The 21,403-nt window shown below is 50.1% G+C and overlaps 1 protein-coding gene across 1 annotated transcript in view; it reads right to left on the minus strand.

Annotated features, from left to right (window-relative positions):
- NUP160 (nucleoporin 160) overlaps window positions 1-21,403 on the minus strand; it is a 521,427-nt gene that overhangs the window by 407,480 nt on the left and 92,544 nt on the right. The window contains exons 9-10 of the mRNA XM_085646519.1: window positions 19,709-19,806; window positions 1,895-1,979 (exon numbers count right to left, since the gene is read on the minus strand). Of these exons, the coding sequence (XP_085502645.1) occupies window positions 1,895-1,979; window positions 19,709-19,806 (183 nt within the window). The remainder of the gene's footprint in view (window positions 1-1,894; window positions 1,980-19,708; window positions 19,807-21,403) is intronic.

Here is a 21,403-nt window from a genome sequence, read left to right on the forward strand (position 1 = left end):
TAATCTTCTAAATCCTTTTCCTAACATAACAAGGCCTCTTGCTCTACGAGCATGCCTGAACAACGAGTAGGTCTACAGGTTTTGGTTGGTGGTCAGATTTTGAAAGAAGCCAATTGGACGGGAAAGAAAAGCCTGGGTGGTGAATGTCTAATGAGGCGCTGTTGCAATAAATAACTGCTCCAAAGGGGTGCACCTCTCCTTGTACTGAACATACATGGTGAAAGGGCGGGGAGCGGAAGCGAGAGGTGGATTTCAAGCCTCAGTTCCCGTGGACACTTGTAATCGCAGAAAGTGACAGAGGGTGCAAAGTTAGAAGGGAGCAGATGTGTTCAAAAGGAAAGGGTGGGTCTGAAACTCCTAGCAATCAGGGTCACACTGAAGGGCGGGTCTGAAACTCCTAGCAATCAGGGTCACACTGAAGGGAGGGTCTGAAACTCCTAGCAATCAGGGTCCCACTGAAGGGAGGGTCTGAAACTCCTAGCAATCAGGGTCACACTGAAGGGAGGGTCCGAAACTCCTAGCAATCAGGGTCACACTGAAGGGAGGGTCCGAAACTCCTAGCAATCAGGGTCACACTGAAGGGTGGGTCTGAAACTCTTAGCAATCAGGGTCACACTGAAGGGTGGGTCTGAAACTCCTAGCCCACTAAAGGGTGGGTCTGAAACTCCTAGCAATCAGGGTCACGCTGAAGGGCGGGTCTGAAACTCCTAGCAATCAGGGTCACACTGAAGGGCGGGTCTGAAACTCCTAGCAATCAGGGTCACACTGAAGGGCGGGTCTGAAACTCCTAGCAATCAGGGTCACACTGAAGGGAGGGTCTGAAACTCCTAGCAATCAGGGTCACACTGAAGGGAGGGTCTGAAACTCGTAGCAATCAGGGTCACGCTGAAGGGCGGGTCTGAAACTCCTAGCAATCAGGGTCACGCTGAAGGGAGGGTCTGAAACTCCTAGCCCACTAAAGGGCGGGTCTGAAACTCCTAGCAATCAGGGTCACGCTGAAGGGCGGGTCTGAAACTCCTAGCAATCAGGGTCACGCTGAAGGGTGGGTCTGAAACTCCTAGCAATCAGGGCACGCTGAAGGGAGGGTCTGAAACTCCTAGCAATCAGGGTCACACTGAAGGGAGGGTCCGAAACTCCTAGCAATCAGGTTCACGCTGAAGGGAGGGTCTGAAACTCCTAGCCCACTAAAGGGCGGGTCTGAAACTCCTAGCAATCAGGGTCACACTGAAGGGAGGGTCTGAAACTCCTAGCAATCAGGGTCACGCTGAAGGGCGGGTCTGAAACTCGTAGCAATCAGGGTCACGCTGAAGGGCGGGTCTGAAACTCCTAGCAATCAGGGTCACGCTGAAGGGAGGGTCTGAAACTCCTAGCCCACTAAAGGGCGGGTCTGAAACTCCTAGCAATCAGGGTCACACCGAAGGGCGGGTCTGAAACTCCTAGCAATCAGGGTCACACTGAAGGGAGGGTCTGAAACTCCTAGCAATCAGGGTCACACTGAAGGGAGGGTCTGAAACTCCTAGCAATCAGGGTCACGCTGAAGGGTGGGTCTGAAACTCCTAGCAATCAGGGTCACGCTGAAGGGTGGGTCTGAAACTCCTAGCAATCAGGGTCACGCTGAAGGGTGGGTCCGAAACTCCTAGCAATCAGGGTCACACTGAAGAACTCCAATAATGGATCTAGAAAAAAAGTCCACAACATCTACCTAGTTGGTGGGTGGAAAGGTAGATGGGGCTCTCCCGGGTGACTGTAAAAGATCTGTGCTGAGACTCCACTTCTGGTGTCTGCGCGCCACTAATGGCAAGCTCTCAGGGACAGGCAATTGCATGAAGGAAGGAGTCAGAAGGGACCCAGCACAAAGCTTCATTAAACTCTATTCAAACATCATGATACTCACCCTGGGGTCTTGCTCGTCACTAATATTCACATCCTCTTCCGGCAGGGGCAAAACAAACACTTGGCTCCACTGCCCGGCTGGGTTACTAAAAGAGTTAAAAAAAAATACGTTGAGTGAAACATGGTTCAATTCCCTTAGTATCCGCTCTTGCTCCATAGACATTGTAAAGTCAACAAACAGGAATCGCAAAAACAGATCCACATGATAATGAGATTCAAGCTTTTAATAAATGACCTTTCAGAGGGATAAGGCTGCAGTTTTCTTTTAGCGGGACAGAGTGAGAGACGGGCACCGTTTGCGTAAAACATTCATAGGGTCCTAGAGGAATGCAAACCACCGAGACGAATCGCTGTGATCAGCACATGACAGACTGGTAAGCTTTCTGCACCAAAGAATACCTGAATTTTTATGTTGTTTCCCTACAAGGTAAATGTCCTCTATAGATGGAAGACCCCTGTCATCCTATCTGGCGAGCTGCCATACTGAGATCAAGAGCAGAAGATACAATTCATAGAAGGCGATGCAGCCTGGGTGATCACCAGGTTGTCGCCTGCAAGACTCAGCTTCGAGTTTCATCTTCTCCCGATTGTTGTCCTGGTGGCTCCATCAATATTGGAGCAACACATTCAAACTTCAAGTCTTACATGAGGCTGAAAGGAGTGGTGCAGGGAACACAGCACAGCTCAGAAATGCATGGGTGTGATCGAGAAATGAGCTGCACAGAAGCCTCCAGGACCTTGTGCTCCTGCTGTCCAGAGTTGAAGAGATTTGCTTTGCATGAGAGCTGAAGATCTGTAGGAGACATTCCCAAGACTGCAAGCGTGACGGGCCTGCATTGCCCCGACCTGTCCATACCTTCCTGCCAACAATAACGGGCACTCGGCACATCATATTAATCTCATATAGTTCATTTATTCCATGTTCTGATTTCATCCATCTAGAAAAATCCAGGCAGAATATCATTTGATTTTTAAAAACTTTCTTCTTGTTGCCCTAAAATGTCTTATTCCAACGCATCAAAATCCATTGAATAAATACATTGACAGCCGAAACAAGTTTCTCCCCTTTGAAACTTTCGAGCCCTGGTTGGACTCTCTGGTACGGAGAGAAGCAATATGCCTGTGTTCATGCTCAAGAAATATTTGGCAGACACTAATGTGATTGAGAACGTGAACAATCTGCAGTTTAGTGGTTTGGTGCAGTTGATCCTTGAGAATGTTTCAAAGGTTTCCTTTCGGATACCACAGACTATTTTTAAGCGCATAGCTCAAGAAGTGCGGACGTTGCTGTGTGCGGAGGGGCGCCAAGAGTAGCACTAGGGGAGTCTTTGATGGAGGGATGTGAGAAAGTGCCATCTTTCTTGCATGGTATGCCCCCACTTTTTGCTGAATGTACTTTGACTGAGTGTGCCCTGGACTCCTGCCAATCAGGTGCCCAGGGCCTATGTGCCTTCCCTAACAACATGTGCTGAACTAAATCCAAATTGGCAAACCCTGGCCACATGTCAGCCCCTGGTAAATGGTACACTAGGTACCCAGGGCCATGTGACCAGGGAAGACCCCTAAGGGCTGCAGCACTCATTGTGCCACCCTTAGAAGCCCTGCGCACGCGCACACACACACAATGCAGGCGGAGTGTCTGGGTATAGAACAAAACAGTCACGACATGGCACACATCCCTGTGTGCCATGCCCACAACACACTGCCCTGGCATTCAGCAGCCACCCCTCTAGCTGGGTGCCCTATGCCTGTGGTGTGGGTACAGGTGCATGTGCCCTGTGCCCCTACAGTACCCAGGTCCATTCTTGGGCATTGTAAGTGCAGTGCTGCCATTAAGAATATATGATGCTGGGAGATAGTCAAGACGAACTCCACAGCACCACGATGGCTCCACTGAAGACTGAGAAGTTTGGTATCAAACTTCCCAGCACATTAAACCCGCGCTGATGCCAGTGCAGGATTTAATGTACAATGCACGACAGAGGGCATCTTAGAGATGCCCCCTGAACCTAACCTACAATCCACGTCTTGTCTGAGGGGCTGCCTAGGCTGCCACACAGCAGACATATTGCTGGACCCCTGGGTAGAGAGCCAACCGCTCTCCTGGGCCTGCAACAATGCACATCCTGGGCGAGGTGCTAAGTCTCCTCCCCCAGAATGGGCAGGGGAAGCTCCAAAGGCATGCCGCCTTTGTGAGCTTCTCCAGGCCAATTGCTGTACCCAGCAAACTGGCCCCCACCGGTTGCGACCCCCACTCTGGCAGGAAACTCCAAGGAAGGACAGGGAGTGTGCCAGCCTCTGCCAACCCCACCCCTCAGGTGGGGGAGGCGAGGTGAAGCACATCTCCGGGCTCTCGCCATCTTGAAGATGTGGAGCCCTGCCCGATCAGGACTAGACCACTGCCCCCCTCCCACAGGAGAGTGGCAGGATAGGGGGTGTACCCACCCCAGGGAAGGGACCCAGTGGTCCCTGCCCTTTACCTACCTGTAACACCCCTAAATTTAGTATTGAGAGGTACCCTGAAGCTTCCTTCCTTAGATCCAGATTCCGAAACAGCAAAGAAGATCAAGAGACAAGAAGACCTGCCGTGCAGCTGCTCACAAGAGGAAGACACCAACTGCTTTGGCCCCAGCCCTACCGGCCTGTCGACCCTCGAACCTGCTCCTGCTAAACTCCGGCATCTCCAGTGGCCAGCAACCGCACAAACCCCGGAGGACCTGGCTACCTTGCGACTCTAAGCAACTGAGACTCCCACGAGCAGTGGTACTGCTCAAAGCCAGTAACTGACCCCTGGCATCAGCCAGGAACCACAAACCCTGCACACTCTGCACCCGCCAAGCCTGGCCTGTGCTGGAGTGAACAAAGACCCCGAGGACGTCCCCCCGGGGACTGTGACCCCGATGTCAGGATTCACTATCTGCTTGCAGGAACGTCAGAGGCATGAAGCAATATCCACTACTTCCCCAAACCACCCATCGCACCCAACAAATGCCAACGTGCCAATGGTACTCCGGGGAAGAAGGGAAACACAACAAGGAACAGGGTGAAGATACCTCGTCTATACTCCCTATGGCACAGGACCCGTCAGAACGAAGAACAGGATGGGGAAGAAGGGAAACACAACAAGGAACAGGGTGAAGATCCCTCGTCTATACTCCCTATGGCACAGGACCTGTCAGGACGAAGAGCAGGACGGGGAAGAAGGGAAACACAACAAGGAACAGGGTGAAGATCCCTCGTCTATACTCTCTATGGCACAGGACCAGTCAGGACGAAGAACAGGACGGGGAAGAAGGGAAACACAACAAGGAACAGGGTGAAGATCCCTCGTCTATACTCTCTATGGCACAGGACCCGTCAGGACGAAGAACAGGATGGGGAAGAAGGGAAACACAACAAGGAACAGGGTGAAGATCCCGCGTCTATACTCTCTATGGCACAGGACCCGTCAGGACGAAGAACAGGACGGGGAAGAAGGGAAACACAACAAGGAACAGGGTGCAGATCCCTCGTCTATACTCTCTATGGCACAGGACCTGTCAGGACTAAGAACAGGACGGGGAAGAAGGGAAACACAACAAGGAACAGGGTGAAGATCCCTCGTCTATACTCTCTATGGCACAAGACCCGTCAGGACGAAGAGCAGGACTATAAAACAAACAACAACAGATAAATGTAACTAAGGACTTGTATACAAAATCCGTACTGTGTCTCCTCTTTATTCTCCTAGTGAACTATCCTCTTACCTTGCTCTAAAATAAAAAGGCTTGATTCAATGTTTCCCTTTCTTCTTGGACTTATGTGTAAAACTTCTATAGAATTCTGAAATCAACAACAACAAAAAATGCTAAAAATACTCTGTGTATGAGAAAAGAAATACAGGAAAGATGTCTGTAAGATAATTAAAACCCACCTTCTAGTGCGTCTTGCTTGTATGTTAAAGCCTTATGTAAGAAAAATATATGGAACCTTAACTTCAGGTTTGTCCTTTCTTTTGTGTCTTAGGTTTTCACAAATAAAATAAAAAAAAGGAAAGAAAAAAGGGACGGATCCCACAGTGCCAGGACAAACTGAGGTAAGTGCTTTCACAGGGTAATAATGCACAAAAAACAGCGCAGAGCGCTGTTACCATAATGACTTTGCATTACAATGCAGGTATTGAAAATCCACCCGGAAGAAGTCCACTACAGCCCCACCAGGACCGCCGTTAGGGGCATCTGCTGGAAGCGCCGAGTGAAGAGAGTGCCTACGCGACGAGGAAGACGCTGTCAAGAAGGCTCTAAGCCTAACAGCAATCTCCACCGCTGGAACGCAGATTCAGGTAAGCTACGTGGGCAACATCCGGGGAAAAAAAAAGTCAGCGATCCGACGCTACTCAGAGCTCCGAGGACAACCGAAGAAACGGCGGGTTCAGAAACCTAAGGTGAATAGAAGTAGAAACACTGAGGTCTTCCGAAGAGTGCGAAGCGTCAGCAGTCGCGGGTGGTCAGGCTTTAACACACACCTGACCTCTCTCTCCGCGCATGCGCTCGAGCAACGGCGGCCATCTTTGTAATTTAGAGGGACCGGGACCGGTAGTCCAGGCACCCGAATCCAGCACCCAAGGACCCACCTCGACGCTCCTGACGACACCTGCAGCCTCAGAACCAGGGACCTCTCCAACCACGACCAGCCGGGGGTAAGATTTCCCGACACCAAAAGGCACCCCTGCACCCGGCGCCCTGCGGCCCGCTGTGCCCAACTCCTGGGTGCCTACCTATCCTCCAACTACCCAACTTACCTCTCGAAGTGGTGGTCACACCTGAAGAATCTTCGTCCCCGAGCTTGCAGCCTTTGTTCGTTTTTGAGCTTCTCCATTGCAATCCATTGAGCGCCCGACGGCTCAAAAGCACCCTGCACCCAGCCGCCTGAGTGCACCTGGCAGTGCAATCTCTACTCTACTTCCCCATTTGCCCTGAGCAAGTGACCAGGAGCCCAGCTCCCACAGCCGCGTGGCCTGCTAGCCAGCAGCCACCAACCAAGGGCCCCCTGCCTCCCATAGGATAACATGGGGCCTGACTCTCTCTGCACCCAGCTGCCCCTGTGCTGCTGAGGGTGTAACAACTGTACTGACCTGACCCTGGGAGACCCCAGAGTCTATGCCCAGAACCTTAACTCAATTCAGCAAAAAGTGGGGGCATACCATGCAAGAAAGATGGCACTTTCTCACAGTCGATTTTTGCAAACTACAAATATTCTTTAAAAATCGCACCAACTGTGAAAACGTAATTACTTACCTGTTTTAGATAGATGTCCCAGTGCTGAACCTAGGAGTCCAGCACTGGATTACAAAAGTAACGAGAACATACTTAACCTGTAACTTGAATTTCCTTCCATAGGATAACATTGCCTGTTTTTTGCTGAAAAAGTTTCCAAGTGTCGATTTTGCAAACTTACAAATATTCGTTAAAAATCGCCTGTATAACCTAAACACATTCTTTCAACTGTTTACAGTGTGGTGCCCCAGTGCTGGATCCAAGTGAAATTCCTCCCGTACGATAACATTGGTGATTCTATGAGAAAATGTTTCTAAGTATCAACTTTTAAAATACCAAAATATTGCTTAAAGATCACTACTGTAACCAAAACGCTTTTACTCAATTGTTTACAGGAAATGTCCTGGGACTGAACCCAGGATCCAGTCCTGTGGTTAGAAAAGTAATCCTTAAAGTAACTAATTGCATTTAATTAGAAATTCCCATTGAGCTTAATGAAATTGTGTTGCCTATTGCAACAACTGTGTCTATTGCATTCAACAGCCTACTGCATATTGAAAGTATTTATATAAAGCATCTCATTCAGAGAAAGTATATTTTGAAATCTATTGTTGGTTCTAACATAAAACAACCATATATTTTTATACTAAACCATTGTCCTAGAGTTCAGTTCTTGAGAGTGTGAGACCATTTGCTGGCTGAGTGTGTGCAACAAATGCTTTACACTGTCCTCGGATACTGCCTTACTGCTCGACCAAGCTACCACTTTAGAGAGTAAGGTTATATCTAACTTTAGCCTCTGCCAGATCTCTGGGGACTGTGGACTCTGTGCACACTTTACCTATTTGGGAACAGTACATACAGAGCCACTTTCCTACAAGGGATTGCAGTTCATGTTAGTTTGTATTACTGGGCCTCCCAGTTGCAGGTGATTAACGACTGGGTCTTCGTAGGGATGGAAGAGCCAGCCTACAAAGTGGATAGGTCAACGATGCTGCAGGGCAACTGTGAATCCCTTTTGTACTCCTGGCAAAAACGCCTGGACTGGCCGGAGCATACTAAAGTGGCGGTCCAATTTTGGATGAACGCGAACAAATTACTTGGCTGGGCTGGGACACCGACGGGCAAAACCCCGCTTTGGGCGGACGATCCTCTCAAAGAAGTGGCAGCGCTGTCAGGGTTCCAGGGCTGGCGTATGATTGGGATTAAATATCTGGGCGATGTGTGGAAGGGGGACTACCCCCGCTTGTTCGATTATCTGTAGAAGGAGTACGACATGCATGATTCGCAGCGATGCACACATCTACGGCTTCTACACGCCCTGTGCACTCACATACAAAAGGGGTTTCGATCCCAGACTACTCTCCACTTGAAGACGGCTACTGCTGGACCCCATACAGGGGAAACCCACCTCCACGATTTTCCGCAAATTAATAAAAAATCTACCGGATCCTTTGGTTCTCTTAGGGAGGCAGGAGGCGCTCCAAAGCCCTAGGGAGGTGGCCACGCGATTTAGATTGGTGCAGCTCAAGATCCTTCATCGCACCTACTACCCTCGCACTCACCTATACTTCTGAGGTCGGGCCCTGTCCGTGCAGTTCGCTAGGGGGTGCGGCGAGGAAGGTACCTTCATACACATACTATGGGACTGTCCTGAGGTTTCCATGTTCTGGCGTAAGGTTACAGAAGTCATGTCGGAAGTGGTGGGCGAGCCTGTTCCATTAGACCCAAAATGGCTCCTCCTAATGATCAGAGGTGATGCAACCTGGTCCAGGTATGTGGCTGGCAGGGGTGGCAGGGGTGGCAAAGCGTAATAGTGCCAGGAATTTGGGGGGGGGGGGGGGGGGAGAACTGGCACCCCCACAGATTGAGAAACGGAAACGTGATCTTGATTGGTGCCAGAGAGCAGAGGAAACTGTGTGTAAGAGTAGGAGGTGGGTTAAGAAAAGGGAAAGGGTGTGGATGCCGTGGAGGCGATACAGAGGGTTGTGGGAGGCAGAATAGTAATATGATGAGGGGCAACGGAGGGGCCTGCATGTACCGAGAATGTATTGACTAGGATTCTCCACACCTGACAGCTAATGTACTCATCACACAATCTATGTGATGTGATCTCTCGAGCTGTTAATAAAAAGATTTATAAAAAAATAAAAGAATGTTTCAATGGGACAAAATGCGTTGCTGGTCTATACATTAAATGGATTTTGATATGGTGGAATAATAAATGTTGGAGCAAGAAGACAAAAAGTTTGTAAAATACAAATGACATTCCGACTGGATTTTTCTACAGGGATAAAATCATAACATGGAACAAAAACGACACTGGAGATTATATGATGCGCTGAACGCACATTGTTGAGATGGTTTAAGTATCAATCAGACCCTGACCGGGCAGGGAATCTTTAGCTGCTGATCCACACACGCTGGTACCAGTATTTGACCGAGCGCAAGATTTGAGAATATGAGCTGTTAATAGAAGTGTTTTGGTGCCAGTAACTCACTGACTTGGTGGGAGTCTGCATCACCTCTTTTCCAGTCCAAGAGGGATACAAGTATTTTCTCGCTCGCCCTAGACCCATGTAGGAGTGTCCCATTGGCTGAGGTGGATCACACACATTTCACAACCATTGGAACCAGCTCTCTCATCTTTACAGATCTATAGATCTCAGGCTTTAAGGACGCAATAAGTCCCAACACTCGATCTACGGTCCCAGCTGCTCCTTGAAATAGGAAGGAGCAAAATTAACAATTCAACAGCCATTCACAACACCAGTAAGGGACCTAGCATAGTTAGCTGTCCTTGAAGACCAGCTGGAGCATTAACTTTTCCAAAATTTAAACCGTCTAATCATTGTAGAAAAGTGGGTTTCTGTTGCAGTAACCTTCCCCCCCCCGTGTGTGTCTGACACACACACACACACACACACACACACACGATGCACTTTGACTTGATGAGTACTGGGTCCCTGCCAATCAGGTTCCCAGGGCCTATGTTCTTTCCCAAAACTGTACCTTTGTGCCCCCAATTGGCACCTCTCTGGCCACAGGCAAGTCCCTTGTAAAACGTACCAATGGCCTCTAAGGGCTGCAGCACTTATTGCTCCACCCTTAGAGGCCCTGTACCCTGACACACTGCCTTTGCAGGCTGCGTGTTTTGGTGCAGAGAAAAGTGAAGAGTCGACATGGCACACATACCTGTGTGCCATGCCTGCAACCCACTGCCTATGGAATAGGTAAGACACCCCCTCTAGAGGGGTGCACAATACAACTGGTGAGGGTACAGTTGACTGAGCACTGAACCCCTACAGTGTCTAAATCCATTCTTAGACATTGTAAGTGCAGTAAAGCCATAAAGAGTATATGGTGCTGGGAGTTTGTCATCACGAACTCCACAGCATCAGAATGGCTTTACTGAATTCTGGGATGTTTGGTTGCAAACTTCTCAGCATAATAAACACCCACACCGATGGCAGTGTGGGATTTATTATACAATGCGCTCAGAGGGCATCTTAGAGATGCCCCCTGAAAAACGACCAGCCTCCAGTGTGTTCCACGACTGGTACACACCAGCCTGCCACCACATGTTTCTGAACCCTTGGGGTGGGAGGTTGCGCTCCTTGAGCCCAGAAACAAAGCCTCTCTTGGGCGGAGGTGTTCACATCTCCTCAAGGTCAGGAAGACCGCTCTGCGGCAGGGGAGCTTCAAAGGCCTTGCCCCCTTTGTAATGCAACCCCCCAGCTCTCCTGCTATAAGGAGCAGGCCCCCTTCCTGTCTCACCTCCTTTTCGGCGGGAAAATAGGAGGGAAACATTACAACAGCCCAGAAGGTGTGCCGCCTCTGCCAAGCCCACCCTTTGGGTGGGGGGGATGAGAGGTGTAGCTCTTTTTTCAGTGCCTGCCATCTTGCAGATGGCAGGCACTCTCCAAACCAGGTTAGGGATTGTGCCCACTCCCTCACATGGGGTGAGCACACCAAGGGTGTGGTCACTGTAATGTCAGTAGACCATAGTCTACTGATCTCGAGACCCCTAAAACGCCCCCTAAATGCAGTCTTTAAGGGGCAGCCCTGAACCAAGAAATGAGATTCCTGCAACCTAAGAAGGACGACGAGAGAAGACGTCCAGTAGAGGAGACTACAGAGAAGAACTGACTCTGCCCCAGCTCTACTGGCCCAGAGGACCTGTGCAAAAAGTCACCTTGTCCTGCAGCCAGCAACCTCAAGAAAACCTGGGATGACTTAACTGCCTTCAAAAGAGACCGGATCACCTATGAACAGCAGTGTTCAAAATAATCACCAGAGAAAGACTCTGAGCCTGAGGACAAAGACACACGACACCTGGAACCACTGCTGCACCCGTTGCCTACGGCCCGAGTCAGAGTTGCCCACCGGTCACAGCTAGGTTCCCCCAGCTCTCCAGTGCCCAAGTCCACCGTGGATTTACCCCTCCAGGACTCAGATGTCACCAGCAGCCTCTGCACAGAGACCCCTCAAACCGCAAGTGGCCCAGTAAGGTGAAATCAGACCTCAAAAGACACCCCTGCATCCAGCCGCCCTGCACCCCGAAGAGGACCTAGGGTGCACCTATGTCCCAGAGCCCTGCAACTTACCTGCCCAGCTGTTGGTTCCTCCCGGAAGACTTCCTGGATCGAGCCTGAAGCCAAAACCGGCAACCCCCATTGAAAACACCAGGGCACCCGATGCCAAATTAGCACTCTGCACCAATCCACCCCTGCGCCGCTGCGGGTGCACCTAGTGTGCTAAAGCGGTTCCTCCTCAGCCCTGAGCCTAACACTAGGAGCTTTGCTCCCATAACCGTGTAGCCTGTTCGTGAGCAACCAGCCAGAAGCCCCCTGTCCCCCATTGGATAATACTGGGACTCAGCACCCGGCCGGCTGAGTGCCGCTGAAGGTGCTTTGAGAGTGCATCCTTGACCCTGGGGAACCCTTGTTCTAACCCCAGAAACTCAACCCTCAAGACAGTTTACTTACCTACATACCAATCACCTCATTTTCCTCCATAAGATTGCATTGACTGTTTTCCTCTGAAAAACTTTTAAGTGTTGAGGATGTTTTGTATGGAAACTTAAGAAACTTTTTTGATAAAAACTATTTTACTTAACTTTTATCTAGGAAATGTCCCACTGTGATATCTAGGCATATCACACCGAGTAGAAAAAGTATTCCAAAAAGTACTTTAAAATGTAATCCAAAAGTAATTCCAACTGTTTTGAAATATTTTACAAACCTGTAACAAAAGTCATTTTCATCCAGCTTGCTTGTTGATCAATCCATCTTCAAAAGTACAACTCTACTTACCTGTACCAAGTCTGGCTTGGTTTTAAAAATAGAAATGCCAACAAACTAATATTTTTTAAACAAATCATTGGTCAGAGTTCAGTCTTTGAGTGTGTGACATCATTTGCTGCCTGAGTGCACAACAAATGCTTAACACTGTCCTCTGATGCTGCCTTACTCTACCACAAATAGAGAGTGAGGTGCTATCTAACTTTACCTCTGCCTACCTCTGGGGTTCCACTGGACTCTGCACACTGTACCTCACTTTGGTATAGTATATACAGAGCCAGCTTTGTAAAATCATTGTAGCTCAAAATTCCCCCTTTAACTAGACACAGGAACTTTGAGTTTAGACCACTTCTTGGACAGGCTATATAGGCATGTTTCTGCTTCAGAAGGTGCTAGACCCTAGATCCTTCTGGGCTGCGTTTCCGGTTAATTTTAACTAGCCTACTACATTTACAGTATATAAATATTTGAAAAGCTACTGCTCCAACAAGACAGCGAGTTTTCTGTATGGGATTACTTGGAACTACTGTAATTCGAGTGCTACAGAGACGCCCAACCCGGGTCAACCCAGTAGGCCCCACACACTGAGTCCAGACTGCCCATAACTGCCCGAAATGGTCCATCCCCACAAGTACACGATCACACTGGGACGTCCCACTACGACCAGCCACATATTGGACTTCAGCAATACATATCCCCGCCGCCCCCCCTTACATCTTTGCCAGTTTACCCCTCCAAGTTTGAGGTTCATACGATCCATCGGCAGTTCCATAGCCGGTGATCATCCACAGGGAATATATTCCGTACCTATCACGCTACATAGAGCCCATACGTCAGTATAGGGATAGGCATACCTCCGAACTTCCAGGAAACGTGCCTAACCAGGCTGTCACGCATGTCTATTACAGTACTCGGACCTACTGAACAGGCAGCACCCAGAATGTACCACCGAGAAATGTTACTTGTACACTGTATGAACAGTTATTGCAAACTGGACCGTCAGATATTTTCTTCTTTGTCCTTATTGCCAACTCGTATCGCTCTATTATGACTGTACTATGCCAATCTGCTATGTATGATGTTAAAAACCAATAAACAAATTAAAACAAAAAAATAATTAATTAGAGTGCTACAGCTGCTTCCGCCTCTTGGAGCAAGCCTTAGTTGATCATCTAGTGACTATTCAGAATCAAGTTCATGGAGGTGGTAACGAATGTCTAAAGGGAGTGCGGTAGCACACAAATAATCTGTTATTTGCAAAGTGCAAACTAATCACCCCTAAGAGTCTCAAGGCACTGAGGGCCATTGGATTGATTAAGTGATCTACTGCCCAGAGTCACACGGAGCTGAGCTGCCGCCGGTGATCGGACCGCAAGCCCCGTGCTCTGACGTCAGCTGCTCTGGCCACTGTGCCGCAACTCTCCCTTTCAAGACCCTGGAAAAGTAGTGGCAACCTATAATACTACCCCAATGACACTGCCTAGTCGGGTATAATTTTAACTTGAGTTTTTAATATCGACGCAACTACTGAGATCCCGCCCTCATGTGGAATACCGGTTATTGTCCCGATCCATAAAAAGGGCAACAAATCTGAAGCAAGGAACTATCGCCCAATAACACGCTTAGACTCTTCTGCGAAAGTGGAGAGCAAAGTGATACTCATAAGATTGGAAGAGGGGGCATGCAAACACGGTGCTTTCCTACTCATAGGATTGGAAGAGGGGGCATGCAAACACGGTGCTTTCCTACTCATAGGATTGGAAGAGGGGGCATGCAAACAGGGTGCTTTCCTACTCATAGGATTGGAAGAGGGGGCATGCAAACACGGTACTTTCCTACTCATAGGATTGGAAGAGGGGGCATGCAAACACTCAGCACTTTCCCTGTGCAGATTTGCTGCAGACAAGGAGTGGGCACCATAGAGCAATGTGTGACCCTGTCACCAGGCAGGTCGCTCCCCCCATCCGCCACGCAGCCCCCTGTGTGTTGAACCTCTGTCGCCGCTTTAGCCGCCTGACTGCTCGCTCCCTTTTTTATTCTGTACCCCTGTGCTCTGTTGTCCATCTCCCGTCGTCTTTTCCCACCGTTTTTCCCCCAGGTTTTCCCCCGCCGCTGAGCCCCTGCGACCCGCCCCCTTCACTCCCATTGACCGCCCCGCTCCCTCCCTCTGCCCTCATATGGAGGCCGCGCAGCGGACGTGCGCAGCAGGTGCACCGCTGGCGCGCCTAAGGCAAGCCCGTCTGCGCCCGTCCGCGCCTGGACCACACCCAGCGCCAGAACCCCTGGACCCCGCACTTCCCGCAACGCCAGACTGCACTACGACGCAAGCACCCTCCACGCATTCAACACCAGACGAGACCACCCCTGCTACCGGGCCACCCTGAAACGCACCCAGGGGCCTTTCACCTGCCGGAACTGCAGATTCACCAGCATCCAACCCTCCACACCACCAGCCAAAGAACCCAATCACCTCCGCTGCATCCTCCTCAACACCCGCTCCGCTCGCAAGCACGCCATCGAACTCTGGGACCTCCTAGACTCCACCGCCCCGACGTCACCTTCCTGACGGAGACCTGGCTGAACGACACCTCAGCACCAGACCGCCATAGCCATCCCACAGGGCTACAAGATCTCCCGCAGAGACTGCACCAACGGAGTGGGAGGAGGAATCGCCATCATCCACAAAGACTCCATCAAAACCTTAACGAACACCGATGACACCCTCACCACCGCTGAGCACATGCACTTCCAGATCCACACCGACCCCAACACCACCCTCAGAGGAACTCTCATCTACAGACCTCCCGGACCCCGCCCACAGTTCAGTGACACCATCGCCGACCTCATCAGCACCCACACCCTCGCTTCCACGGGCTACATCCTCCTCGGGGACCTGAACTTCCACCTCGAGAACAACAACAACGGCAACTTCACCGCCCTGATCGACAACCTCGCTTACCTCTGACTCAAACAGCTCGTAACGACACCTACTCACGCCGCTGGACACACGCTCGACCCCATCTTCTCCGCAAGCCCCCACGTCTCCTTCAACCACACCACCGAACCACACTGGACCGACCACAGATGCGTCCACTTCACCTTCAGAAAACCCACCACACACCACTGCACCCAACAGCTACCACGCCGCTGCTGGGGCAAGGTCACCGAGGACCAACTGACTACCGCCCTCGCCCTGAATCCACCCACCGACCCAGACACCGCCGCGACCAACCTCACACAGTGGATCAACGACTGCGCCAACACCCTCGCCCCTCTCAAGACCTCTACAACCAACCACACCAACAAGAAAGCCGCCTAGTTCACCGAGGACCTCCGGATCTCCAAGCACACCTGTCGGAAGCTGGAGAAGAAATGGCTCCACAACCAAACACCAGACAACCACACAGCCCTCAAGAGCGCCACCCGCAGACACCACCAACTCATCAGGACCGCCAAGAAGACCGCCCTCAAGGACTGCCTAGACAACAACGCACACAACACCAAAGAGCTCTTCAGCATCGTGAAAGAACTCTCCAACCCCAGCTCCAACACCGACATTCCGCCATCTCAAGACCTGTGAGACTCCCTGGCCACCCTCTTCCACCGCAAGATCACCGACATCCACGACAGCTTCAACTCCGACCCCCCGCACCCACCACCGAGTCCACCACCCCTGCGACTACCACTCGCACCAGTCGCCTGACCGTCTGGTCCAGCGTCAGCGACGAAGACACCATCAAAACCATGAACTCCATCCACTCCGGATCCCCATCGGACCCCTGCCCTCACCACGTCTTCAACAAAGCCAGCGCAACCATCGCGCCCCACCTCCGGAAAACAATCAACTGTTCCTTCGAGACAGCAACCTTCCCAGAAAGCTGGAAGCATGCCGAGATCAACGCCCTTCTGAAGAAGCCCAAGACGGACCCCAAGGACCTCAAGAACTTCCGGCCCATCTCCCTGCTCCCTTTCCCGGCAAAAGTGACCGAGAAGATTGTCAACAAACAGCTGACCCGCTACCTCAAAGTTAACATCCTGGACCCTTCCCAATCCGGTTTTCGCAGCAACCACAGCACCGAGACCGCCCTCATCGCCGCCACTGACGACATCCGGACCCTGATGGACAAAGCAGAAACAGCCGCCCTCATCCTCCTGGACCTATCAGCAGCCTTTGACACGGTCTGCCACCGCACCCTATCAGCACACCTCCATGACGCCGGTATCCATGAGAAGGCCCTGGCCTGGACCACATCCTTCCTCTCCGGCAGAACCCAGAGCGTTCGCCTCCCACCCCTCCGCTCCAAAACCACCGAGATAATCTGCGGCGTCCCACAGGGATCCTCCCTCAGCCAGACGCTGTTCAATATCTACATGGCCCCCCTCGCCCACGTCGCACGACAACACAACCTCAACATCATCTCCTACGCCGACGACACCCAGCTGATCATATCCCTCACCGAAGATCCCCACACCGCCAAAGCTAACCTCCACAGAGGAATGAAGGCCGGAGCCGACTGGATGAAGGACAGCAGACTGAAGCTGAACTCAGACAAGACGGAGGTCCTCATTCTCGGACCCACCCCATCAGCCTGGGACGACTCTTGGTGGCCCACGTCACTAGGCACAGCCCCGGAACCCACGGACCACGCACGCAACCTGGGGGTCATCCTCGACTCCACTCTCTCCATGACCAGGCAAGTCAACGCCGTCTCCGCGTCCTGCTTCAACACCCTCCGTATGCTCCGCAGGATCTTCAAATGGATCCCCCTCGACACGAGAAAAACCGTTACCCAGGCCCTCATCACCAACAGACTCGACTACGGGAACACCCTCTACTCAGGAACTACAAACAAGCTCCTGAGACGACTCCAACGCATCCAGAACGCGTCGGCCCGACTCATCCTCGACGTCCCCCGCCGCAGCCACATCACACTCCACCTGAGAGGCCTGCACTGGCTCCCCGTCAACAAAAGATCACCTTCAAGCTCCTGATCAACGCACACAAAGCACTACACAACACCGGACCCACCTACCTCAACAACCGACTCAGCTTCCACACCCCCACCCGAAGCCTCCGCCCAGCCAACCTCGCCCCAGTCCCCCGCATCCGAAAAACCACCGCCGGCGGCAGATCCTTCTCCTACCTCGCCGCCAAGACCTGGAACACTCTCCCCACCATTCTACGACAGACCCAGGACCTGCTGGCCTTCAGAAGACTCCTCAAGACCTGGCTCTTCGACCAGTAGCACCACCCCCTCCCCAGCGCCTTGAGACCCTCTCGGGTATGTAGCGCGCTTTACAAATGGATTGATTGATTGAATTTGGACTTCTTAATTAGTAAATTAACACGTGTTAAAGGCGGTAGATTGAATCTCTGCTTCACAGATTGGAGTAGTGCCTTTGATTTAGTCGATCTCTCTATTCTCTGGTCAACCCTGCTTACTATTGGTGCACTTAGACCGATTATTTGTTTTCTCACAAGGTTGTACAAGAAATTAGAGAGTAAAGTACGCTGTGGTTGACGAGGCGCATGCACTGTGAATTTTAGTGTAGAAAGGTATTCGGCAAGGTTGTGTTCGCGCCTCCCTATTATTTTCCCTGTTTTATTAATGGGGTGGATAAGGCACTACAAGCAGAAGTCGCCGGGAGTCCTATACCCGTGCTATTATATGCAGATGACGCAGTTTTGCTGGCAAGGTCCCTGGTGGGCTTACAGCGACTAATGAACACCTTTGGGGATTTTATTGCCGCAAGGAAACTAGTGGTTAACAAAAATAAAACCTACACCATGATCTGTGAGGCCAAGCAAAAGAAATGTAGAACGTTTTTTATGGAATCACCCCAGTAGCTACAGTCGATACCTTTTGTTATTTGGGCATTGCTCTTGGACACAACAAAATCACAAACGTTAGGGGTAAGATGAACAGAAGCACCCACGGAAGCTTTAGGTTCTGAGGTAAGCTAGGTACCCGGCCCATAAAAGATCGGTTAGCAATCTACAAGGCCAGGGTACTATCTACTGCCATAATGGGCTGGTCTGTGGGGTCATTATAATAGTAAGGCACTACAGATTGAGGAAAACGGTTTCCTCAAATACCTATTATATTTACCCACCGCTGCCTCCACAGCGATAACGCACAGAGGCCAGACTACAGTATCTAGCAGATACAGTCACACGTCGCCCCTTGCCGCTTTGGCGCTCTATTAGGATAAAAGATGGGACCAGCTTCATCAAGTCAATTTTAGATTGTTTTTCCGTGAATAAAGTACAGAGTATCCCCCAAGTTATATCAACTCCATTCTTACTGATTTGTTTAGGATGCCAATTCAGCCCAAACCCCTACTGGTGGTAACACTCACGGAACTGTCCATCAAAGATAACATCACAACCTTTACAAGGGAAGTGCGGGCGAGGGAAACCAACTCTTATATTTTATTATACACTTGAGCTGGAGGTGGGCTCTCAAAGTTATTTAATGTGTGTTTCAAATTTAATGTACAGTTTGTATTAATTAGATTTAGACTAGGGATTGTCCACCATTTAGTTGCCTTTCCCTCCATGAAGCCTTGTCCTCCAGACACGACCCCTTGCCGCTGTGATGGCCAGAGAAAGCAAAGGACCGTGCATTACGCGATTCTGTGATTTTTATTCTAATTTTAGGCACCATTATTTAAAATCTCTTATCCGTGCACAAAATATCAGATCACATATTGTTGCCCTGAAATATATGCTTGAGTTACATGATACTTGCGTTGGCTTTAATGTTGCTCTTTTTTATCATCAAAGCAATCAATATACGTAAAGGTATTGTTTTATTATGTCAATTAATTTTATGGAAACTGCATGGAAGTTTTCCCAACATTTGTTGCTATTGATGTATTTAGATATACAAGGGCTTTTCCTTTTATTCTCAATTACAATTATGTGCTATTGTTAATCACTTTTATGGTTGTTTTTACACACCGACTCAAGTCTCTCAGAAAGGCATTCCGCTAACCAATATCTGCTTAGTCCTCTAACCACTTGCACAGATACAACATAAAATAACTTGCAGCGCACAAAGCCCCCCCCACCACCACATGCACGCCCCTCCCCACTCGTTTGAGAGGACACATTAACAAAAACCCAGCACCACCCATCTCAAGTCGGAATAAGCACGCTCCCAAATTACACACAACATGCACATACGTACTTCACACGTACCACCCACCACAAAAGCACACACATTTCGTGTTCTCCAGGCAGGCGATACTCACTGCTCATAGTTGGTGTGCTTCACTATCGTCTGGTTTTCATCATCTTGCCAGAGCGCCCAAAGGTCCGTCGAGGTGAGTGTGAAGTCTACCAGCGTTTCCTGGGGGAAGAGGTGGATGGGCTCAGTTATTCAAGTGTTGTGTGGAGCATGTGTATCATATCCATGTATTATTAAGTACTGCACAACAGTCTAAAAAAACCTTCAGTCTCAACAACACAACACCGCAAGAATAACCCAAGCGTGGCAGTCGTCTTTAAAAGTAAAATAAACAAATGAACCACCACACAGAGAAAACGCCACTGCATCCTCCTCAGGCAGACGGCAGAACACGAAAAGCCACTATTTTGGTTGTAGTAAATAAAAAAAACGTCATGTCTGTATTCAAATGTAGAACAGTAGAGCTGTGGAGACAAAGGGTGAGAACAGAGTGTTTGGAGGCAAAGTGCAGCAAAGGCTGTGTGCCACCTCGCCCCTGGGATCATGTTTCAATCCAGAAGGATACCATCATGTAGGGTCGGGGTGTGCTGCGAGACCTCACCATGCAATCATGTCACAATCTTTATCAGGTCTAGTTAGGTTTCTTAAACAAACCCTTTAGCTCATTCCTGGGTAGCTGTGGCACAGAGCAGCCAGACTTACTCAAAGGAACAAGTGTAAAGCATTTAGAAGTACAAAAAAAGGTAAGTACGAAACCCAACATAAATTCAACACCAATTTATAAAGATAGTGTGTATTTTTGTGTTAAATTAGAAACCCAAAACGACAATCTATTGAGGGGCACTAGAGATGGGATTTTTCAAACGTAAGTAGTCTTTTAGATGCAATAAATTGTTGCAAGCAGTTTGTCGGCAACAGGTTAAAAAGCCTGTTCGAATCCTCTTGGACTAGTTTCATGGACTGGGGGCCAAGCACGGGGGCCACTCAGTTCCAGGGGGACAGTTTAACTGATGCGGTCAGCAGTCTTGCAGTCCTCACAGCGCTTTGCTCCTTTAACTCAATAGAGCAAAGAAGTGGTCCAGATGTTGGGGGTGAAGGATGCCAACATCCTGAAGAGACACTGAAGAGATGGTGATTTTTCCTGGGGTCACCTTGGGGTCCAAGAACTTCAGGGGTCTCTGGCCTCACGGCTCCATATCCCAAGATGCAGTAGGGAGGTCCAGTGCAGGTTCAGTTGCCACTGTTCAACCGGTCGAACGGTTACAGTAGGTTCAGCAGCTGCCTACAGGTAAACAAGTCCTTTTCTTTGGAGAGCAGAGTCCACTTCGACTTTGGCTACAGACCCCACTGGCTTAGGGACAACTTGTGAAGGTCCGGCTCGGGGTCTCAGCAGGAACATTAAGGAAGGCTTTCTTGGCAGTTGGGATTTCGATGGTCCCAGGTTTCTTTAGGTTGTGATGGCCCAGAAGCTTAACAAGAGGCTAGCCTACTATCCCTTGGAGTGGTTTCTTCCGTCCTGGCACCAGTGGAGCTCTGTTCCACGAGTGGGCACGGCAGGTACAATCATTTATGTGGGTCCCTCTGATGCAGGACAGTCCTCCTACAAAACCAGGCCCAATCCTACATTTCCGTACAGGGAGCTACTCGCACTACGCTCATTCATATAGCACCGCTTCTGCATATCGGGCATCGGCTCAGACTACAGCAGGAGATCTCAAAGCCTCTTGTGATGCTCCGAACTTCAGCTACAAATTGAATA

Source organism: Triturus cristatus, chromosome 3_1 (assembly GCF_964204655.1).
Source record: "Triturus cristatus chromosome 3_1, aTriCri1.1, whole genome shotgun sequence".
NCBI classification, from domain to species: Eukaryota; Metazoa; Chordata; class Amphibia; order Caudata; family Salamandridae; genus Triturus; species Triturus cristatus.